The sequence below is a fragment of the Solea senegalensis genome, linkage group LG16 (genome assembly GCF_019176455.1).
Source record: "Solea senegalensis isolate Sse05_10M linkage group LG16, IFAPA_SoseM_1, whole genome shotgun sequence".
Classification (NCBI taxonomy): Eukaryota; Metazoa; Chordata; class Actinopteri; order Pleuronectiformes; family Soleidae; genus Solea; species Solea senegalensis.
Window position 1 is genome coordinate 15,279,391 of NC_058036.1, and position 24,658 is coordinate 15,304,048.

General features: G+C 41.9%; 2 protein-coding genes across 2 annotated transcripts; one reads left to right on the forward strand and one right to left on the reverse strand.

Annotated features, from left to right (window-relative positions):
* Positions 1 to 925: 925 nt before the first annotated feature.
* On the forward strand, positions 926 to 3,275 carry LOC122782525 (growth arrest and DNA damage-inducible protein GADD45 beta-like). Its single transcript, XM_044046873.1, has 4 exons — positions 926 to 1,117; positions 1,582 to 1,683; positions 1,840 to 2,056; positions 2,254 to 3,275. The coding sequence occupies exons 1-4, from the start codon at positions 1,080 to 1,082 to the stop codon at positions 2,356 to 2,358; spliced, it is 462 nt and encodes a 153-aa protein (XP_043902808.1). The 5' UTR covers positions 926 to 1,079; the 3' UTR covers positions 2,359 to 3,275.
* Positions 3,276 to 5,620: 2,345 nt separating this feature from the next.
* On the reverse strand, positions 5,621 to 15,922 carry gng7 (guanine nucleotide binding protein (G protein), gamma 7). The gene is made up of 4 exons (XM_044047643.1): positions 15,819 to 15,922; positions 12,780 to 12,943; positions 10,361 to 10,476; positions 5,621 to 10,174 (listed from the first exon to the last, which is right to left on the reverse strand). Exons 3-4 carry the CDS (start codon positions 10,439 to 10,441, stop codon positions 10,049 to 10,051), a joined length of 207 nt encoding a protein of 68 aa, XP_043903578.1. The 5' UTR covers positions 10,442 to 10,476; positions 12,780 to 12,943; positions 15,819 to 15,922; the 3' UTR covers positions 5,621 to 10,048.
* Positions 15,923 to 24,658: the final 8,736 nt, after the last annotated feature.

Consider the following 24,658-nt stretch of genomic DNA (forward strand, 5'->3'; position numbering starts at 1 on the left):
GACAACGGAAAATTATTTGTTCCGAGGTTTTTGTTATTTGACCTCACCTGGCTCTCGACTTGGACCCTCTGTTATTGAGTTTGACACCCCTGCAATATATGGAACAAAAAGGACAATTAATGATAAATGTAGATAAACATCAATCATTACATTTCCATGCATTTTTATTATTATTATTATTATCATTGTTTTTGTTCAAATAATGAACAAAGTCTTCATACATAGACATTTAACTGTTTAAAATAAAAAACTATTTAACCTAAAAAAATAATAATAATATGCAGTGATTTGGATAGGGTTAAAAGATTTAAATCACTCAGCCACTAGGTGTCAGTCATAATTTCATAATCAGTTATGGAAACAAGGGTTGTTGAGACTCATGTTGTACAACTGTAACTAACAAGAATATCAAGAATATGAATCTAATCAGTGGTGTTACATTGAAGCATTTCTTCATAATCACATGTTGTTGCTCGTGCACTGGTGTGTTGAAGTCAGAATGACAAAGCAAATGACTTTGTATGTTTTGTAAGCAACACAGGTATGTAACCAAAACCCACGTGACAGAAACAAACACAGAAGTTCTATTTTTAAATATGCCATGTTTTATTTTTAAATACAAATGCTTTATTTTATTTCTTTTTTTTAATACAAATGCTTTATTTTATTTTATTTTTTCATTTATTTATGTATTTATTTATTATATTTATTGTTATACTTATGTTTATTTTTATATTTATTTTTATACTTATGTTAATTTTTATATTTATTTTATTTTAAAATATATATTTTTTTATAATTTTGTCTTATTTTTATTTAATTGTCCTTGCTTTTATTTTTGAGTCGAAACTCAGCCAGTTTCTTTGGCTCCACCCACTTCCCAGTCTGGGTATAAACACTGTTTCGCAACGTTGCCAACAACAAACGCCGCAGACGCTGCTCTTCTTCGCACGGAACAACCCGGACGCACTGTGGGAAAATCACTCCAAAAACCCGGACTATCTCTCTCTCTCTCTCTCTCCTGCTTCATTTCTCGCCTTAGCTGGAATTAATTTGTGATTTCTTTAAAAAAAAAGAAGATGATTCCAGAGGAAAACTACGACTCCGTGGAGAACAGGTGAGCTTTCTGTCAAACTCATGTCTGGTTTTCTTTTTGAAAAGCACGCGCGCGGCACATTCTCGTCCTTTGACCCTGAGATTGGAGTTCAACACTAAAAACCTCAGTGACACTTTTCCAGTCAAGTTTGGTCATATCTCGCTTTAAAAAAATAAAGCTGAAATAACTGAAGTCATGTTTCTGTGTTTGCATGAATGTTGCACATCCTGCAGCAGCAGCACTGTATAATTATGGAGCATAATAATAACAATAATAATAGTCCAAATCCAAGTGCAACTTTTTTTTAATCACAATCCTGTTGTGTATGCAGACTTTTAATTCTTAAGAGTTTATTAAATAAATGCAGTAATGGGAATAAAAAGTCTTGCAATAATGCTTGCTGATGATTCAGTTCTGTGTTTTTGTTTTTTTTATTGCTCAACACAAAAGACTTAATTGCTGTGTCTGTCTCTCCCCCCCCCCAGGATGCAGTCAGTGGGTCTGGCTCTGGAGGAGCTTCTGGTAACGGCTCAGAAACAAGACTGCCTCACCATTGGCATCTATGAATCAGCGAAACTGTTTAATGCGTGAGTTGTTTACTTTGGCGCCTCTTCTAATTTATACAGAGTACTGAGTGTTCTGTTTCTTTTTAAAATGATTAACTGTGCCCAACCTTATCTCAGCCATGTGAGCACAAGTGTCTGGCCCGAACTCATTGTTTTATTTTAATTTTCCTCCCCCAGAGATCCAGACAGCGTGGTCCTGTGCGTCCTGGCGGCCGACGACGAGGACGACGTGGCGCTGCAGATCCACTTCACGCTGCTGCAGTCGTTCTGTTGCGACAGTGGCATCACTATCCTGCGAGTGTCCGGCCTTCAGAGGCTGCAGCAGCTGCTGGGATCAGTGGACGCCAACAGAAACCAGGAGGAGCACAGGGACCTTCACTGCATGCTGGTTACGGTGTGTTTACTCTGCCCAACTGTTGCCTCTTACGTAACTGAATGTTTTACTATGAACAGTTTCCACGCAGTAGCCTGTGTGTTGCATAATAACCATGACAGATACACTGTCTGGAACATCTGTCATTTCTTTGTGGACTAATTTCTCCTTTTTAAAGTATGAATATAAATGTGATGTTGTCAATGTCGCCCGTGCAGAACCCCCAGGCTGACCACTTCAGGCTCCAAGAGGTGGGGACCTACTGCCAGGAGAGCCGACGCCTGGACCAGTGGGTTCCTGAACTGGTCCTGCAAGAGCGATGAAGGGAACCCCCGAACATGCAAACGGCAAACACAAGAGCTCTTCCTCAGGCTCAGATAGAGAGGAGCTGAGAGATCCGTCCGTTGTAGGTCAAGCAGGTTTTGCCTGGAGGGATCCGTCCACACGGACAACGAGCAGGAAGCCAAGGACGCCGCGTCCGGTGACTGAAGAATGCGGTCGGACAGATTGGAGACCGGCTTCTGTGGTTGAGTGCAAAAGATTCAGACAGTGAAGTTTTACATGATTTAGTGAAACAAAACCCCGAGCTTCAATTTCATGCTTCTGTTTGGCAACGCGCTTGGGTCTTGACAGTATAACCAGTAGAGGAGTAATCGCTTTGACGACTACGCGTCCACGCCTCCACTTGTTTCTGGGAGATGTGTGGTTTTCGAAGAACAGCAAAGGAATGGTGTAGTGGTGAAACTATGCCCAACATTCCTGTGTACTCTGACATGGGAGAGGTCCTTGGAGGGAAGGTGTGTGTGTGTGTGTGTGTGTGTGAGGGAGTGAGTGTGAATGTGTGGTATGTGTGTGGAATGCGTGTACAATACTTGGTTCTTTCTTTAGAAAAGACTGGGCGTTCTGCGTGTGTGTGTGTGTGTGTTCTTTAAATGAGCAGCTCAACCTGCAGAGAAATCATTACCATGGAAACTCAACTCCAAATGATGTTCAAGCTCAAGTCACACAGGGGTAAATGGTGTTTGCAGGACTGAATAAACTGTAATAAGTATTGTCTGTATGGTCAACAAAAATGTCAATATCCTTAGTGCCTTCAGGAGGAATGACTGATAAAATGCTGTTATCTTAAAGTTGCGTGAGTACACTGTTAAGTTATTAGTTGTACCGGTTGTTTGAATACGTATTTATTGTTTGAATTAACTAAGTCAATAAATTATTGTGTCCATAACTACCTGCTTTATCAAAGGCTGTCGTGTCAAATTTCATTAACTAAAGGCCAAATGTGCGTCATGGAGGCAGCTGAGTCACACACCAGTTTACAGTTTACATTTGACTAACAGTCATGGAAAGAACATGCGCACTCGAGGAAGAGTCTTTGTTGTGTACACGGCTCTGCAAATTCGCTGCCGGGCTTTTCTTTTTCTAAAGCAGACACATCAGTCAGAGTCAGCCGGTGACAGAGAAACTGGGGTGGAGACAGAAACTCATTGTGTTGGCACAAAGAGGCAAAACAAGCTGATGCAGACCCACAGTCCCTACAAGTCCAGGGTCTTAACTGTGAGTGGGTGTGGGTGAAACCGACAGGAAAATGCACCTGACTTACCTGAGTTCAAAAGCCATTTGCAAGGCAAAACTTACCCCTCGCAGGTCACTTTATTAGGCACACAGGACACCGACTAAAGTGGCAGGAGCGGCACCGCTGTGATCTTCTGCTGCCGAAGCTCATCTGCTTCAAGACTTGACATGTACATTCAGGGATGGTTCTCTGCAGACCTGGGCTGTAACAAGTGATTATAAGATGAGAAAAGCCTTTATGTATGACAGCAGCACAGATAGTAAACATGTTAGACATGACATAAACTTATCACATTAACTTGAATAAAAACAAACAGCCAAAAATAGAATTGTGTACAGTGCAAACCGGATGCAACCTAAATATATACTGTGCGTCATTATGTACAGAGTAAACAGGATGACGCATTGCACATGGAAGATGTTGTTCTTATAGTTATTTTCTGTAAATCCCATATTCTCGGGCTATGTTCAGTCACTCACATGACTCCTGATCTTGTCTACATGCTCGAACGGCTCGGGTTGCTGCCATGTGTTTGGCTGATCAGATATTCGTGTGAACAAGCGGCGGAGCGGGTGTCCCTAATAAAGTGGCTGGTATGTGTATGTATTTCACATCTTGAGGCGCAGCTGATCCTGCGGGCCTGCGGGTCAAAGCATGCGCGTGTGTAACCTCACCCATGTGCCACAATATCTGGTCATGATCAGGTATCAGAATGTTCCTGCAGCACCGTACAAGGGGTTTGTCTGCAGCTCTGCCCTGCATTCACTCCGTTTCCCCCCCCAACTCCACCCTCCACTCTCACATGTCTCTGGCTGCACAGCAGAGGAGAGAGGGAACATTCTGGCACATGGACCTCCCATTTGTTTACTTTCAGCTGAACAGAGAAGTCATTTCTTATTGGCTGTCGCTCGTCCGCCCTAAATCTCATTGGCTCTGACCTGCAGGAAGGGGTGTGGGGGAAGTACAGCTTGAAACTTGGAAAAGGACTTGTGAGGTTTCACAGAAGGCCCAAAAGCATTCCTGTGAACCTAGAGGACTTACCTATGCTCTTTGTTTGCTGTGTGCATGCACATGTGTGTATTGTTGCAATAATAGTAAGAAAGCGACACTCAAGAGAACAAAAGGAGCCAATAATTAACAGGATTTGCAGTCAGTCTGGTGTCTCTGTGACTGTGTTTGCATGTTTTTTCTATGTAATGTCTGTCACTAGCATGCAAAACACTAAGAAAGGATCATGGGAATCGTTGTCTTGGTGTTCTGTTTGGTCCTCTGTGTGTTTACAGCTTTGATGGCACAATGTGCAGCCAAAGACAATGAGTAGTCCTGATTCATTAGTGCATAACTGCGCACAATAAAAATCTAAAAAGCAAAACACAACACACTAGCCATATATTCATGGAGGTGGAAGTTATAGCGAAGACAGATACAGCATAGAATGTCAATAGAAATATGCATTTCTATTTAAAGAAAAGTTATGGCTCATGCAAACACACAGAAATGTTACATACAGTAAGTGTAAGTAAATATTTGGTCATACCCTGAAGTATTAGAAAATTAGACATTCTGACATGGTGGTGGGACAAAAATGCAAGAGTTAAAGGATCACTTTGAGTTAAAAGTACTCATCCTGCAGGAAATTAAATTCCATAACCAGAGGCATTTCAAGAGCGCTTGGGAGTCCCAGGGTTTCAAATTGAGGCCCCAGGTGATGAGATGCAATGCTTTCACCATGTTGCAAGTGTCATTTGAAAATAACGCGCTCAAGGCTGCACTGAAAAAAAGTGTGGGAAAGTGTTTTTATTTCAGAGAATAAATGCACAGTGAAGGAAACGTTAGGGGATTTCCAAAGTCATTAGGTTTTTATTTTATTGTGGAGGACCGTGAATGTCTGTGCAAAATATTTCACAACAATGAATCTAGTTGTTGTTGAGATGTTTCAGACAGACATGAGTGTACCGTCCCCTGAACTGTGTGCACATGTGGTTTGGAGTAAAAACTCAACACGGCGACATGTTATTATATCATCTTTTTATTAATGTCATCTACTTCTCGATATCTTTTTCTTTTTTTTTAAACAGCAATATCCACAAAATATTAACAGTGTGCAAGAAAACATGAGTTATGGCACATCAGAGAACAGTTACAAAAAATAGATATATTTTCTTCATATTCAATCAAGGCAAAAAGTTACACATACTGTATGCATACACAGGAGATCAGAACACAAAAGGTGAGTCTCGGAAAGGGCTCAGAGCTGATTCAGTGATGTTTGATATGAAAAGTCCACCAGTGAGGAGCCATGACTCTCCCTGACCTAACCAGACGTGAATTCCCCGTGGCTCGCTTTTGTGTCACAACACCAGTGGATTTCCAATCTCAAGCCGCACGTTCTTCTATTAAGACTGTTCATTCTGTTGATCTGAAAACCCTAACACCAGCATAAACACAATATACGCCACTATAAGGCAAACTAACAACCAACCGATCAGACAAACTGTCAGCCAAACCAGTGACATAGGATGGCTCTCTCTGACTGTAAGCCCAACCAGCAATGGAATGATTGATGATTTTAATTTTTTTTAAAAGAAAAGAAAAAGGAAAACAGCATCTGTCAGACACCATCAGGACAACATCAGTGTATGTGTGTGTGTGTGTTTTATGTTACAACTACTAGAAATACAGTCCTAGAAAAATAACCCAGTAATTCTGAGGAAGTTCCTGTCACAAGCTTCTATTTTCTCACTTCCTTGATTTGTTTTGTCTTTTTACCTCTTCAATTATATCAGAAAGGTTAAAGCAATTTATTCAATTAACATGAATATCTTCAAGAAATGCACTCGTTAGCTTTCTTGCTGTGCAAAACAGACGCCGCCATGTTTGTTTACAAACAATAAAGAGGTTCGAGGCTGTGGCTAGTTAGCTTAGCGACAGCATAACGACTGACAGCTAGGGTAAACAACTTATAATAAAACACGTTTAAAAAGGCCAGACTAGGTGCAGCAACTTCACCTCGTCAATCTCCGTAACGTTGATAAAACTCGGATATTACAGTTAAAAAAAGATGCAGACTGTTTTTTATCCAGTTTCCATTCTTTAAACTTGGTCCTTACTGGGGAGCGATTGTAGCGTAGGATTTAGCCAACATGTGAGAAAACTGACAGTCATTTCATTCTAATTCAATTTAAAATAAACAGGGGCAATAATGACATTTTAATTAATAATTAATTAAATAATTGAAATAACCCGCAGCTAACAGAGTTTAGCTGGGACATGTACGGATGAAGCTATAATAAAGAAGAAAGTCTTTCAATAATTTGTCTGATGTACGACTATTATTACGGTCGTTACTGTCGTCACATCAAAAATAACTTCCAACTCTTCAGTCCATGTTACACTTGAGCCTCTGACTGAAAACACACAGTGTCACATGACCTCTCCTTCGGTCAGAGTCACCCTGACCTGGAATTACAGGACTGCAGTACTGTAACATTACAATGTGACACAGCAGCAGAGACCCGGTGTACTCGTACATACAGTGTTTCTATCACAAACACACACGTACACACCCTCTGTGCTCTTCTCTGCCAAATCATCCTTTTCAGCTCCTCCACACACACACGCACACGCGCGCACACACACACACACACACACAGCCTCAGCCCTCACTGTGGTCGTCCTCCAGCTCCTGTTAGTTCTGTACTTGGACCTCATATTCTTTTTTTAAAAAAGCAGTGACTTTAATTTGTGTTGTTTAAACTGTCTGATATAAAGATATCGACCAAATGTAGCAGCTAATTAGCTTAGCTTGGCATAGCACTAAGAGTGTGAAAATCCAAGTTCTGGCTCTGTCCAAACGTAAGCAAAACTATATTAAACATTGTGTATTTTAGCTTGAAAGGTTTTCTAATTAATACCACTGTGTCCTTTCTTTAAGCTAAGCTAACACATTGCTAACACTTTACCCCTCTGACTTTTCTGATAAATTTCCAGAAAACTACTCCACTAAACCCAAACTTATAAAGACATTACATCAAATTGAGGGAATTGTGTAAGTGTGGGAAGCTCTAACAATTTACTAAATGTATTGTTTTTTACTTCTTCGAGGGCTGTGGGATTTCTTTTTTAAAAGTTTCCCAAGTGGCCTTACAGACACAGCCATACACTCAGCAGGTGTGTGGACCCACTAACACACACACACACACACAACCTCTCACCACCTCCAAAAAAACAACTCGGACTCCCAAAAGCTGAGTGGAACAGGTGGGGTCATATTGACCTAGTGATTAGAGAACAAAACGGCCGACTCAACCCCCACAACAAGCCCATCAGCCACTACAGCTGTGTCTTTAAATGGTTAAGTGTAAATATGACGACACAAAGCTAATCCATACAGGTTCATCAACCTTTTACCTCTGAGAATCATCCCTCAAATTCAAAAGAAAAACATTTGTATGCAAGTGTAGTGTAGTGTGTATTTATGTGTGTGTTGTCCTTGGTGTCTGTTGCCCACCTAGACCAAAACTTGTGGGCTGCTCTGGTGTTAAAGGACATATCAGGAGGTCGGTTTTGGCCAAAGGAATGAGGTCCGATGTTGATTAATCAATATAATCCATAAACCAAACAGGATTTCATTTTCCTTATTTCATCCTCATCAGGTGGCTGTGTTTGAATCTCTGGTTAACACCAACCTCCGCTTTAGCGAGCCTCAAAAACCTGAACGACAAAATAAATAAATGAAGACAGACATGATCCTGACTGACAACAGAATAGGTAGTACTAAAAAAATCCAACATCCACAGAGGGGGATTCTCTGTTTAGATTTTGTATCTTACAAACACTGTACAGGGTAATACTCAACTGACCAGGTTCCATGGACTCCATAGAGAGAAGAAAAGTAACTCAAAAAATAAACCCAAAACAGCTACTCTTCAACTTATCACTTCTGCACGTTTGAAAGAAAGTTTGTACACTTAGTTTGTTTCTCTTAACTTCATGTTTTCACTTTCTCATCTTCAGTTTTTACAATCAAGTTTGGTTTTTCAAAAAGAAGGAGCACTGTGGAGGAGCGGGGGGGAGCAGAGAACTGAGCGGGAAGCGCCGCCGGCTTTAACCCATCCAGTACCTGACCCAGTCTGAGCTCACGTCAGAGTGAGCTGTTGCACTGGTGAGACTGGAAAAGTTTAAAGATTGGTAAAGCCAGGCAATGTTCATTCTGGTCTGATTCATGGCCAGAGCTAGTATCCATTACACAAGATCCCCTTTTCTTGACTGTGCAGGCAAATAAACAAACACCTCCAACTTTGCGCTTTCCAATGATAACCTGACAAAACTGCCAATGAAAAGAATCAAATCATCAACATGAGAGGAGTAGGTATGAAAATGGAAATCTTCATTTTTACTTTTTGGAACAGTTTCTTGTTAATGTTATTAAGTTAAGTTAGGGATTTCTCCTCCAGCCTTTCCCTCTCTCAGGGTAAAGCACAGGGAGGTTTGATATACAGTAGAAACCTTTAAGATTCTAGCAGGTATCTGGTCGAGTATTTCCCTTGCGTTACAATCAGATCACCTCCCATTTCTTTAATACTTGCTGGGGGCAACACCAGTGTCAACACAAAGCAGTTTAGAAAAAAAAAAACGTACAGTATTATTTATCTGTTAATGCTTCAACAAAAAATATCAAAACATACATTGATTTCACAAACAAGCATTTCTTAAGAAAAATGCAGTAAACGTCCGGGGGGTTAGTAGCTTGAGTTCTGCGAAGAGCTGTGTTAACCTCATAGGTGCCGATCTGAGGTCAGATTAGGTTTGAGCGCGACCGACACAATAAACCACTGTGGACTCAGTGACGACAGATCAGCATCTAGAGAGGACTCTCTGTACAGGTTGGCACAGCTGGAGGCTTGGCCAAAGGCTGAAGACGGCCATTGTGAGGCCACAGGCAGAGACGGTCTGTTGATACCGGTTTCAGTGGGAACATGCTATAGTCCAATAAAAAGGCAAAGGCTTTAATAGCCTCCCGCTTCCTGCCTATGGTAACGGCTGTACATCCTTTACCCAACCCCTCATCTCAGGACAGCAAAAACCAAACAAAAAGGAATCCCAGCCTACTAATGATTAGTAATGTCCCAATCCATGTTTCAAGTTAAGTTGTAGTCAATTGACCAGCATATATGAATACTACCAAAGCACCTTGGATCATACTCAGTGATATACTGATCTCGGCCACTAGGTGCACATGATACCTGCCCCCGTAGCTGTGGCTGTGGGGTATGGCGCTTTTCCAGAGTGGCTCTTATGAGAGAAGTTGTGTGTTTGCAAGTGTGAGTGTGTGTTTGGGGAAATGTGGGGATCAGTTAAGGTACTCATGTAATTGTGTGTTTGTGTGTGTGTGTATACCTGTCTATGTGCATGTGCGTGTGAGAGCAGGAGTGCAGCTATAGGATGATGCAGGGTTTCTTGTCCTTGAAAGGGTTTTCGGAGGTGGGAACCCCGACCAGCAGAGGGTCGCTACGAGCTTGCTGCTCACAGTAACTCATTAGGTCTGCTGCTGCTTTAGACACCTGATGAAAAAAAGGGGGGGGAAATGGGAGTACATATGAGTGAAGGAAAAAGTGATGTCGGGTGTTATATTTAGGACGAGGGTGTTACCGGGAGGGGATGAGAACAAAAAAAGGTGAGAGGAGAACAGGAGTCAGTTGCTGAACGTACACACACTCGAAAATATTGCAGCAGGGGCTTGGTTCTACCTTGATGCGCTCAATTCCCGCCTCAATCCTCAGTTGTTCCACCAGTTTCCTGGCCTGGGCGATGTTATTAGTGGTAGACATACTGATCCATCAGAATAAACCAACACAGGAGAAAACTGAACGAGGGAGAGAGAGGGAGAGAAGGGCGGGGGAATCAGAGTGTGAGATGAAAGCACTGTTCAGTATATGCAGACGGTGTTTATTCGTCATCATATTAAAAAGCAATGTTGACACGCCTTGGGCGGACATGAAGGGAGAGGAATATAACAGTGACAGAACACGGAGTTTAGAACACTTTGTACGATTGGCTGTTTCCTTCTTTTGTGTCAGAACAAGATTGATGAGTTCATTTCACTGACATCAGGTTAGAAAATGCAGCTCCTAGTTGATGTTTACAAAGTAAACCGAAAAACCTTTGAAATGATCTGCATCTATACATGAATAAGTCTCAACACAGGTTCAAATAGAAACAAACACATTTTTTACAACAGTACATTATTGTCGTGTTACAACAGTGAATGAACGAGATTGGTGTTTTATTGGCTCAACAAGAACGTTTTTATTCCTATTTTCCAAAGTGAAAAGTAGGACCATTTTCCCTGAAGCTTCCATTAAAATGGAGCACATTTTGCAATCAGTGGTGTGTCTCCCCCTAGTGGCCATTCAATATATTCTTACTTCTGGGTTGTCTTCATTTGGCAAACAAGAAGAGTGTCCAATTTTTATATAATTTTATATGGTCAGGAGTTCAATAATTATGAATTGCAGGCAGAGAAATCAGCACGGACGTGTTTTGGATTCAACACTTTTATTTATTTGGTGTTCACAGGAAGCGTGTGCTGACGAGAGCCATGGGGACCTGTGACAAAGAATTATTGATTTTGCACGACCATGCAAAGTCACCATGTTGACTTAAAGAGTTTAGACATTGGTCGGTGCAAAATTAGACAAAAAATTCAAATAAACGGAGAGACTTTACATCAGTGATGGTCTTCATATGAGAGGACATCCAACTAAGACGACCCTGAAGACAAATGATGATCACTAAAGTTTAATTATGTAAATTTACACACTTTTTTTATCTCAGAAAACAAGACAATTGGCTGCACTGATTTCTAATGAACTGGCTTCAGCCCTAGAAAAAACAACAACATATCAGTCGACCTCTGGTGACCTTTAACGTTTGACTACAAATTCTTATCCGTTAATCCGTGAGTCCAAGAGAAGGTGTCAAAGTTGAAAGGATTCCGTGGTTGTTACTTGTGCAATATCTTATTCACAAGGCACAACATGGGAAATGCACAATTTAAGGTGTAAGAACTGGTTACTGCACACTAAGATGAGAAAAGCTACGGTGTTTCTAGTTCTGAGGGCTCACAGTCAAATGAATACATGATAACATTCACATTTGTGTTTAATTCTGACATAATCTTGCATCTTAATATCAGAGAGGGTAACAGGACATTGAAGCACATCCACTCGAGGAAGAAAATCCACCTTGGATTGTCCTGGTCACACCCTTAACCCAAGTAAGATGTTTGGAAATGAGAATTGTCCAAATGTTCAGGTCTGATTTGCTGTGTTTGTTTGGCTGTTGCTGCCAAAGAGACGCTTGACTGGTTACAGATTCAAAGGCTCGTGTTTAATGGGCGTGTGCCACAAAAACTCAACATAAAAAAAACCACTACGTTCGCGCAGCCTCGTGACGCCAATGAAGAGGCAGACGTATGTTAATAAGTGGTTTGCGACACACGGTCACGTCGTGACGCAATAGTGATCAAATGTTTATTAACAACATACAACATTGTCTATGGAAATATAGCTCACATTTTCACAACAGGAGGAATCACTGTTATCAAACACATTCATAGTATAGATGTTTACGCACATGTTAGAATGACATTTATATACAACATTTGAAGTATATGGACTTATGGATTCAATGCTATTATTTACAACATGAAAATGTTACCTAACCATTGCTGCATCAGTATTAATAAGCAATAAGCAAATACAATATATATCATGAAACATCCAAAGCCCTTTTACACCTCTTTTAATTGCATATTTAAAAAAATAAAGCTATTTATTTGACTTTTTAGAAATTAAACTGATGGTAATTCAGTTGCATAATAGTTATGTAGGTAGGTGAGAGCTTTGGATATTCAGTTATAGATTTATAGCACCGCCGTGTGGTGAAAATGAGGCAGTGCAACACCAACATGCGAGATTATACAGAGAATATGCAGTTTGTTTTTAATGAATAAATACTTTATGGAAGCAAGTTACACAGTGATAGAAAGATGGAGAGAGAGATAGAGAGATTTAGTCCAGTGGAACACACGCAGGTCACACCAGAGACCATTTCAGTGAGTTCATTCATTCACAGAGTGTTCTGTAGGAGTGGAGTGAGTGTTACCTGACTGATGGTGTGCAGACTGGCCTCTCTCGCTCTCTCTCTAAAACACTGACGTGGCTGGATGGATGGATGATGGAGAGGTGGATGTGAGCGGTGCACTGACGGCCGTGAAACAAGTCTGAACGACAGAGCCGCGCGGTGGCCGAGCTCACATCGGCTTGACTCTGGCGAGAAGAAGAGGGAGAACAGGGGACATCAGCACGTGATGCGTTCACAAGGTAACCAAGATCATTTATATGCGTTTACAGAATGTCCTTCTGTCATGTGCAGCTGCATAAACACAAGCATGATTATTGGGTTGACTTCCAGTTGAACTTTGACCCCGATGAAACCACAGTGTAAAGGCCTGGGTGAAAGAAAGTATTCATTTCAACAACAAACCTCATTCTGTCATTCTGAGCTCGAGAGAGAGTGAAATGTGCTTCAGTGCCACGGTGTCGTCCACATTACAATATTAAAAATGTCATTTTCCATCACCAGCAACAAGACTCCATCGATCAGACGATTGAACCGACTGATCCGAAACAAAGAGCCTTTATGTTTCGTCTGAGTCAAATCCTATTAAAGACGCGTCACAGTGTGAACGTGAAAGGTCCCTCACGATGAGCACCTGATCTGAAAACACACCTCACTCACTCATCACGCCGGGAGTGTTACGAGTGTGTCTCTCACTCCGTCTGTCGCTCTCTCTCCCGGGGAGAGAGTCCTGCTTTAATTACTCCTACTGTGGAGTAGCTCAGAGATATGTGCCTGTAATTAGGGCTTTTGTGTGTGTGTGCGTGTGTGAGAGAGAATGGATGTTTTATCATACTTGTAAGGACAATCACTGAAATGCACCCCCAGCCTAAACCGTACCGTAATCATAATCCTAATCTTAACGCTGAGTCCAAACCTTAAGCCTGATTATGGCACACGGCTCAGTATTAAATATCCAGTGTGTGACATTTATTTATTGGCAAAATTCAATATACTACCCATATGTATGTGTTGTAGAAGTGTACAACTGTGTTTGGTGTTTTGTCGCCTCAGAATAAACCTTTCACACGTGTATCTACAGTTGCTTGGGTGGATAAAAGTAGCCAGAATGTTTTGTTTCAGGTTACTATATGCACACGAGGAGGGACGGTTCGTTATCATCTGTAGCCGTGACCTAAAGTTTCTCAAACTACTTTGAGAAACATCCCTAAAAACATCTGTATTTATTGGAACATCATGAGCCGAACTTTGACGATCACATACTTTGTGATATTGGAAACAATGGTGTGTCAGCCTATGACAGCTTGATTGGCACCAGCGACCCTCATGTGGAGGACAAAGTGATGGGTTCCAACCCTACTCTATACCCAATTGGAGCCCCACTGGAAATTCAGTCACTGTCAACCATTTTCTCCTCCACATGGGGAGCCTGAGCCAATCCCAGCTACTGCCAGTCCATCACATTCACTCTCACATTGTGCTGTCACTTCAGAGTGTTCACTTAACCGCTGCATGTTTCTTGGACTGTGGGAGTAAACCTGGGACACCCAGAGAAAACATGCAAACTCCACACAGAAAGGCCTTGGTTCAAAACCCGGCGACCTTCTTGCTGTAAGGCTACAGTCTATCAAAAACATATGATAATGAAACACACGCACACACACACACACACACACACACACACACACACACAGGTGACCTTATACACACATGCATGTCCTTATGTCCCTGCATCATTGCAAAAAATTAACTATAAATAAAAAATATCAATGACTTACTATTGAAAAATAGCATCCGACTGCAGCTTCTACCATAACCATACATTTTGAACACTGTAGACTTTGTTGTACAACTATAGTTTTCGCGTCTACTCTTAAAGTGACACCACCTCATAACTTTAACATCAAAACCAGCTGACATCACTTGCACCCTCTTTGTTGGCAAGCGGCTATAACTTCAACAAATTCATGTTATTGGGGGTTTTTTTTTTGAAAAGGGGAAAACCCAAATGCAAATATTGGCTTTGACACAGAAATGTTTAGAGATTTTCCTCCAAACAAAGCGACACACCTCACAAGAAACACATGAATATTTTAGTTCTTATAGAGAAATTCTAAGCCTTTTTCAGCCTGTTGATTTTCTCTGTTATGGTGTGGGGGAAAAGGGAAACTGTGCCCTGAATAAAAACCCCAACACAAACATGATTTTCTGTGCTGGACACAGCAAAACCTCTTCAGTCAGCTGCTCATTTGTCTTGGCCTGGACCAAAGACATGAGCAACAACTGGACAGGCCGCGGTCAGTCAGCAAACCCACGGCTGTTCTTATCGCTCAAGACGCGCAAAAACGCATCAATTCTTATCGATCCGAGCAGCTTGTGAGCGCTGATTCGGCCTGCAGCACGGAGCCATATCCTCCACTATAGGCCCTGCTTTGCTGCTCTATCGCGTGAAAACACAATGCGGGCATTTTTGATGGATAGAACAGCATGTCCCCCTCTCTCTCCCATGGCTGTCCACACACACGCAAATACGCACAGACACTGAGCGCGCACACACAGCCATCACAGCCGGAGACATTTTCTCCAGTGGAAGACTCAGGTCTGCACAAAAAGAAAAGGCCCAGAGTGTTGAGCCGTGGGAGCAGGGTGGTGACATGTTTGGAGGGAGGCAGGCTCCAGCAGCAGCAGCAGCAGCCAGAATAAAACCCCTCCAGCGACAATGGGCACAAGACTGGAGCGCACGCCTTTATGTTCCGCTCTTATGCAAATCGATCGGCCTACTTCAGCACAGAACATCCAGCTGAGGGGGGTTTTTCTTGGACACAGTGGCGTGGTGCGTCCTCAAGAGTCCAGCCGCGCTGTAGGAAATCTTCCACTGACCCTGTCCCCGGTGCTCCCCACCCTCACTGCCGGCAAAGGGCTGGGGAAATCCGGATTCGTGACACTGATAAAAAAAAAAAGCCCCCTCTGCTGCAGCCGCCCTCGGTGACAACACACGGGCGCACGGACGCGTTACGGTTATTATACACAGGAATTAAAATACACGAATATCTCCAAACTCACCTCCGAATGCGCTGTATATCGGTGATTTAAAGGGCCAGATCCGCTGGTTCCTCACCCTCTCTGCTCGTTCACTCCCAGTCTTCGCCGAGCCAAACGCCTCCCCCTCCGATACCACTGTCTGTCCACTCCTCTACCTCCTCCCTCCCTCCCTCTCTCTCTCTCCCTCCCCTCGTTCCTCCATCCGAGCCGGTGACAGCAGCGTTAACCCGGGGGCTCCCAAAACAATGACTTTTCACGCAAATCTACATGTGCCGAATACTTCCTCGAAAACACAGGATTTCTGACAGACACACGTCCTCATCGTGCTCACTTACAAGACAGAAAAAAGCACGGACTAAACATTAAATAAACTGTTTTCTTTAGGACACCTGGTGTCTTCAGTGCAGAGCATGCAAAGATCAAAGAAAAAAAAAACGTTTAGATAACAATGACATAATTTACTAAATATATTTGCTGTATATTCTAAGGATCACTCTTAATTTGAAATAATGTGTAGACAGTGGCTTTGGAGGCTGAATGGCATTTTATTCCCAAAAACAGATTCAATCAAAAACATTTTTAAAGCTGCTGGTTTAGAGCCAAAGTGTAAAATAATATATTTATTAGAATGCCTTCGTTGCATATAAAAGAACATTTTCTGGTGAGAACGCAATGTGCACAGAATTATTATGTATATATATATTATATATATATATATATATATATATATATATATATTTGGATTATGTTCAAATGGCTCTGGCACAATGCTTCATTATTTTATGGCATGAGCCCAAAAGCACAGAGAAGCATCTTTATAATTATAATTCTCCTGTATAATAATCCGTCTCTCAGGGAATTAATTCAGGGAAATAAAAACATCTTAAATATTGTTTGGAGTATAATCACAGAACTCACCCAGGCACATAAAAATTGTGAGACAGCTTATCATCAATGAATTATACCCATCTCATGTTTTTAATATTTTTTCCTGGCGAGTCTTCAATAAAGTTTGAATTTAATTACCTCCCTACATAAGTTTGGGCTCACGTTTCCATAAGGTACTCCATCACATCACATGTTCAACTATGACCTTTGCTCTCCATTTCCCAAACATTGAGAGATTTTAGAGCTGTGTATCAGATGCCCCTCTTCTGCAGTTGCGCTGTGGTGCCACACAGTGGCGCCATTGGCCTGACAGTGATCCCTCTCCCCCCTGGGAGATGTGGGCTGTCCTTGTGTTGCTGGCAGGCCCATTGTGCAAACAAGCCCCCTGCGTTTCCACCGAGCTGTGCAGTACACTCCTCCACACAGAGCAAAAAAAAAAAAGAAAAGTGCTGCATCTGCTGCAGCATGACGGCTCTGATGCTCTGATGTGCAGGACCAGACCAGGACGTGTGATTTAGAAACACAGAGATGCTGCCATGCTGTAGAAGTGTTGCCCTCCTGTAGACGCTCTTCTTCTTCATGGCTTCTGAAGAAACCATTTCAACCCGACTATTTTAACCACGGGAGAGCTATATTTATAACACACTGTACCGCATTGGCCCCGTTTCCACTGATGTGTGAAATTATGCTGATGTCTCTATATTTCTCCTACATCTTCTCACCTTTTAGCTCCCTCTCCATCGCTCTCCTCACCGCCTCCCCTCCTTCATCTGTCTCACTTCCTTCCTTCCTCCATTTCACCCTCAGTCCCTCCCTCCCTCCCTCCGTGTTGAGGAGGCAGTGGGTTACAGTGGATTACAGCAGGGCTTTTCATTCTCTAAGAAACGAGTGGTGGAAGCCCATGAGTCACGACTCAAAGATGCTCTCACTCTGACAGCAGAGCAGCTTCAAAAACCCCATACAAAAAGGCAACTTTGCTCAGGTATCACACAAACTCTATAATAATCGGATTAAAATCAAACGTGCTAGAAATGTGGTCAACTTCAAAGAAATGGTATGGGTTTGAGGTGAACGGTGTATAATGCACATATACAGAGTCCCTCAGGACATTTGCATGCACAGTTATGCCGTTTAATTGGACCACTGTCCTTGTCCCAAAATAGAAAACACAGTGGGAACTATGTGGTGATATTGTGTTGTTTCCTGGCTCACCAAAACAACTCTAGCTGGCAGATGGTAGGCAGCAAGTTTAACGTCACTCCATGTGTTTTTTCTGTTATCTTCTGGAATCTTCTGTGTAGCAGCCTCTGCTCTTATTTCCAGGTCAAAGCTGTGGAGCATGTGAGGATTCACTAGTCTGAAATGAGTCTACATGAACCTAAAGTTTGAGTCTCCCGTTATTGTCGATAACAAATGGAGATGGATTTTGTGTATATATCGATTATCATGATATTACTGGTATCGTGAACCATGTATCGCGTATTGTACCTTGAGGTACCATGTGATTAAAGTTTGTACGGCGTTTCACGTCCACATTCCTGTCTTATTTACGCCCAAACATTTAACAGATCACATTAAAGCCCTTTGCTTGAACTATCCGTTGACTGTACACAAGTTCTGTTTTCCCATTCACCTTCTACTGCTATATCCTCCACATGAGGGTTGCGGGGGCGCTGGTGCCAATTCCGAGTACTGTACACCCTGGACCAGTCGCCAGTCCATCACAGGGACACAGAAACAAACAGCCATTCACTCTCCCACTCAATTTAGAGTGTCCAATTTGCACCAATTCACCTAAACGTGTGGCCTGATCAAAGACGTTGTCCTACCTGCTGCATAAATGCAACAAGTCTTATTTCAACATGAATGACTAATTAGGTTAACAAATTACTGACTTGGACAGAAGTGTAGATTTGTATCGGAGCCCAATGTGCAAAGTACCAAGACAACAAACAATGCAGTTTGCATAATATTGTATTGAGTAAATCAGCAACCTTGAAAAACAACTCAAAGCAATCAAGTCAACAGAAATAGGCCTTAATAATTTAAACATTTCCAGTTTTGAATAGTTTGTATGTTCCAGTTCCTTTAGTTGCAGTTCTTTTCAGTTTTTAATACCAAAGTTCAAGAGAGTTCATCATCCTACCACAATCTGTAGAAGACATGGTCCTTTGTCCTTGTTCTTGGCGTTAGCTCACCATCATCACGCGCCTTCAAAAAAACCTGACCTATATTAGGTCACAAGGTATAATTAATCATCAAGTTGTACAACCCTTTCATTTAAATCTGTTTATGTTCATAACATTCAATAATCATTATTGTAATCAATCAATTACTAAATCACTAAATCACTCGCTAAATGGAGTTAACCAACAATGAATCATTAATCTCTAAATAAACAGCACTGTAAACATTGTTGCATGTGTAAACAATGTAAATCCTATTTAAACAAGTCAATTCCAACAGGCGAAGATAAAATGCTAACAAACAAAAAGCTAATTGGCTAACACACAATTACGAACATGCTAACAATCAAAAGCTAATGGGCTAACATGCTAACAAACAAAAGCTAATGGGCTACCATATAAATGCTTACCGACAAAAGCCTATTGGCTAACATAAATTCTAACATGCTAATTAACAAAAGCTTTGTTATTGCTAACATATAAACGCTAACAAATAAATGCTAACGAACAAAACACTAATGGACCAACATAAAATTGCTAACATGCTAACAATCAAAAAGGTAATGGACTAACATACAGTCGCTGACATGCTAACAGACACAAAGCTAACAGGCTGACATGTTACAGTCAGGACTTAAAATCAAAAGCTCACCGCTGACTGGTGAAAGTTCTTTCTTTCTTTCTGCACATTCAGGTTTAGACCGTGTGCATGAGTGTTTCTCTGGGCTCTCAGGTGTAATGCTGGAAAACAGGAAGTGACCTCAGTGACCAGGAAATAGACAGTAACAGGAAGTGACACCTGACCCAGAAGTATCTCAACATTTCTTCATTTGGTATTATTTCTTTTTATTTAGTGTGGGTTTTCTCCGGGGTTCTCCGGCTTCCTCCCACTGTCCAAAAACATGCAATATGGGGATTAGGCAAAATTGGACACTCTAAATTGATCATAGGTGTGTGATTGAATGGTTGTTTGTCTCTAACTGTCCAGGGTGTGACCCCGCCTATCACCCCTTTGTCAGCTGGGATTGGCACAGCTCCCCCAGTGGAGGATAAAGTGGTAGAAAACAGAAATTCTTGCATATTTCTACTGAAAATGTGCTCTATATGCTGCTGGTTAAATGTGTCTCTGAATTTAAACGGCCGCTGCTTCCTGCCAAAATGGCGTTGGGAGTGTTGCACGTGTAATGACGTCAGCTCAGACTTCCCCACGTATCCAGAGGCACATGTGTGCTTATGCATGCGTGTGTGAGTGTGAGGATGAGGGTTTCCACACTGGTCTTCAGGGGCGACACTTTCATTTATTCTTCTTTGCTTGCTTTCCACGGACACACAGCAGTCGCCCGGGAGACCTCCGCCAGTCGTTACGCATCTCAGTCCCCACCAGGGTCACACCACCACTCTGATGCGGCAACCGTTGTCAACGTCAGTCCGTCTCCATAGCAACCGCACGGGGGCACAGCATCCCCGAGCAGATGTGGGTGGGTAGAGGGAAAGGTGGGAGTGAGCGGAAGAGCCTGTGAACTCATCCTCCTCCTCCTCCTCCTCCTCCTCCTCCTCTGTGTCAGTGTTTTGTTTGTTTGCTGTAGTTGCTGAGTGAATCCAGCGAGGTTCTTAAAGGAGCAGCAGATAAACGGTGACTCCAACTCATGTCACAGAGAAAATGATGAGGCTTACAGCAGCTAAACTGTTTACCATACAAGTGCTTCCTCCATTTGAAGCACTTTCCATGGTTCTCAACCTGGGGTACGTGCGCCACCAGTGGCACGCGAGTGATACTTGGAGGAAAATCAGAAATACTGTTTCTATCGCTCGCTCTATCTTTATCCATTTAAACCAATGTCTGACGTATATGTGAGGAAGAGGAGGATGAGGAGAGAGCAAATGATCATATTAGGAATAAGTGTGACAAGTCTGTAGTTGACTTTGCTCTCTGCCTTTTTACACCACTGTATTTTAACGTTGGTGATGAGGGTGTTCCTGTAGTTTCTGTAGAGATTTAGATCTCACTCATTCCTACACACTGGCCCCTTTTAACGCTACTTTATACTGATTAATACAGAGTTTATTTAAGTTATTTGACAGTTTAAGTACATTACTTTGCAGATATAACAAGAAATGAGTCCAACACTATTGATTGATAACGTTATAAACTAAGAACTTTCAGCAAGAGACGACAAATAAATTAGACGAGGAAACACTTGTCAGTTCACATTTTTATTAGGAAAATCATTTTGCAGATTTGATTATTATCATCATATATATATATATAATTATCATATATATAATTATATATATATAACTTCAGTTATTCAGAGGATGCATCAGCACAGTATATCTTAATAGGAAGACTATTGCTAGAATAAATATCTATACATCATAATTAGTGAAATAAAAAAAGTTCCAACAGAAGGAAAGAAAAATAAATTATGTAATATACATAAAAAAACAAAAAACAACAAGTGCGGGAAAAAAGAAAAGAAAAAGAAAATGAGCCGTTTGCAAAAACCGAAGCCGTAAATGCTGCTGAGGAATTTATTTTAAGAAATACAAAGATGATTCACAGTTTGTGTCCTTGTTCTCATGCTGGCTGAAACACCAAGAGGGACCATGCAGGGATGAAGAGTCAGAGCGACAGGATGGTACCAAACTACAGTACCCCCCAAAAATATCTAGATACTCCCACTTTACATGGCCACGCCCACATCTGTCAAAACACCCTGTGAGGATCTGAGCCAATGAGATGCAGAGAGGTTAACGTGGTCAGTGGGAGCCATTTTTTTCTTATTTACTTTCTTTTTTTCCTTCCTTCAGATCCCAGGACTGGATTGTAACGTGCCGTCGTCGGTGGACGTGAAGGTGGACTCTATACTCTGCGCTTTGTTTCAGCGTCACATGGTCATGTAACCCCCCCCCCAGTTCCTGCTATGGAAGAACACACGTGAACCAATTTAACTTCCTTTGCTGTGGGAGGCTGTGCACCGACACGACCCGTGTGACGGAGGTGAACTCTGCCTGGTGCCGTTCCAACATCGCCGTAATGAATGCATTTCTCCTGCTTCTTCTTTTTTTTTGCAATACCAGACTTTTTTTTTTTTTATTTCATTCCAGCAATTCTGAATGTCCAACGTCCTAACGACAAAGTGATTTCACAGTTCAATCTTTGACCAGGACAATCCAAGAAGAGCCTGTTCGGTAAATTCGCTGCCACTTGGTCTGATTCAGCAGACGGTCAGTCCCCAAAAACTCTCTGTGCCGCTTTGTTCTTTTTGTGTCTGATTAACAAAGACAGTAAAAGGCAAATCCATTAAGGGAAAATGAATAATACAATAAAAAACTAAATTTAGAAACAGAAATTGCTGGAATTAAATAAAAATGACTTGCAAAAAAAACAAACAAAAGAGAAACAAGGATGAATTTTGATTATTTATTGGTTGGTTTTTTTTCAGCGTTGAGTCACACGATGATTCATTCTACGGCCTCGATCTCAGCCGTTCATCTAATATTGGGCACTTTGGGTTTCTGTCATTTCCTGTTTTAAATCAGTTGCCTGTCTTGCAGATACAAATTCCAGTGACCTCATGACAGTGGACGGACTCGACATCGAGTCGTCACGTAAGCTCCTCTTTGACGTTAAAGTCCATTTTGTGTTACGTTTAAAATGGACGGTGAGAAACGCAGGCACCGTCCCCTCTCCTCTCATCTCTGAAATATGAACTCCTTTGAACACTATTTACAACTATCTACAATCGGATGTGAGCAGTGACGACCCCTCAACCTGTTCAAGTGCAACGACTCGCAAAGGAGTGGGGGACGAATGTGAGGGGGAGGTTCATTTATGGAGAAGCAGCGCGTTGACAAGTCGTGCCTGTACGACAGAGCGGAGCAGGAAATCAGCCAGTGATGAGGCCTGTGTGGATGTAAGTGTGAGGAGTGTGTGCAACTGAAGACATGCAGTCTGTCAGTACAGTGCGTGTGTGTGTGTGTGTGTGTGTGTGTAAGTGTGAGAGCTGGATGACTCATGCAGAATGTGTAGGCATCGTCCACAGGAAATGCTTCAAATATCTGACAGACGCGTCATAACGCACCACGTACGCACAAAGCAAAGCATGTACGCGCACACACGCACGAACACACCTACACACCCACACGCACAAACACCCACACACAGCAGTGAATTTGCTTCATTGATAAACAAGATGAGACAGGCCCCCCGGGTTGGTAGGACAGGACCACATGCACGCGCCGACTTCTCTTCGCGCCACATGCAAAACACACACAGGTCACATCGGATGCACGACACACACTATCACACTGTTTCTATTAATGGCACAGCTCTCCCTTCCCCTCACTACCCCAGCTTGTTGTCCATGCTGCCTCATTGTTAGATTTCTCTCTCTCTCTCTCTCTCTCTCTCCTCTGCCCTGCTGCTGTATCATATTCCACACAGGTACATGGACAATGACTGTAGACGTCAGCACAACAACAGATTGCACAAACATGCGCTCGCAATCTGGCATTTACATGAAGCAGTCACACGTGTCAAGCGGATATTTATGCAGCGTGTGTGCCGCCGCTGCCGCCGGTAGCTGCACATCAGATCAGAGCAGGGGTGGCCCTCGTTCTCATTATCTGCCAGCTTTTTGTTTTTTGTTGTTTTTGTGTTTTAGCTTCAGTGCATCAGGCGGACACGTCAGCCAGGTTTCACTCACACATTCAATCTGGCAAAAACACACCGAGACAGATGATTACACATGAACCCAGATGTGTTTGTGAAATGTGAACCAGTGGTGAGATTAAAAAATAAATAAATATATATATATATGTATATGAGAGTATGAATGAGCATCCCTGGTGTCTAACAAGTAAAGGGTAATGTTTACATTGCAGAGTGTTTTTGAATTAAGAGAACCTCACATTAGTGCAAAGTACAACACGCCGATAAACAACTTTGAAAAAGAAGAAAAAAAAACGTTAACAGCCGTGAAGTGGAACCTGTAGATACATATTCACATTTTGCTAGTATTATCCCACCGACAGATTTGAATAGTGGTTGTTTCAAAGACGATATATCATGATTGGCCATTATTAAGCTGTATATTACAGTATATAATAACATTGAACCTCCTACTGTAACATCTCCTGGTTACAAAGGACATAATTCCCCCGAAAGACGACGGGTACAGGTTATCTTTACACGGGCAACATCTTACTTGAAGCTCTTTAAACTATCAGTATGCTTATTTACATTAACCACACATGTAAAATAGTTGGAATTAATGGAGGGCCTTTTTTTAAATTTTTTTTATTTAATGCCGTGCTTATAAATGATGCAATGCTGCTTAACAAGCGAGTCTTCAAGTAAAATGTCACCCTAAAGTGCCCAGTTGTTGATTCTGCTGCACACATAAAGACAGACGCAGATAGACAGATAGTTGCTGTGCTTTTTCTTTTCTTTGCTTTTTCCCCCGGAGAAAAACAAACGCAGTTAAACGTTAAAAGGGGCCTTATCTGGTGTTTTTTTTAGCAGATTATCCATCAAATTGTTGTCAAAGTGTCTGATCCGCGATGATACCCTGTCGTTCAGCAGAATCCAAAACCTCACCGTGCCAAAAGTGACCAAATAAGATCATCTCGTGATTTGTTTTACAATCGAGACCGAGAGCTACTGATGACCGTGATGCGATTGTTCCTCCGCCTTCAGGACTGATGAGTCAAAGGTTTTAAACATGGAGTCGCAGAAAACACAAGAAGTAGAAGTAGAAATTAAACAAAACAAACAAAAAAACT

Excerpts from the sequence above, each read along its gene's own strand:
- LOC122782525 (XM_044046873.1), top strand. The coding sequence starts at position 1,080 with ATGATTCCAGAGGAAAACTACGACTCCGTGGAGAACAG. Across the intron at positions 1,118-1,581 it reads TACGACTCCGTGGAGAACAG|GATGCAGTCAGTGGGTCTGG; the intron begins GTGAGCTTTCTG and ends CCCCCCCCCCAG. Across the intron at positions 2,057-2,253 it reads TTCACTGCATGCTGGTTACG|AACCCCCAGGCTGACCACTT; the intron begins GTGTGTTTACTC and ends TCGCCCGTGCAG.
- gng7 (XM_044047643.1), bottom strand. The coding sequence starts at position 10,441 with ATGTCTACCACTAATAACATCGCCCAGGCCAGGAAACTGGTGGAACAA. Across the intron at positions 10,175-10,360 it reads CGGGAATTGAGCGCATCAAG|GTGTCTAAAGCAGCAGCAGA; the intron begins GTAGAACCAAGC and ends TTTTTTCATCAG.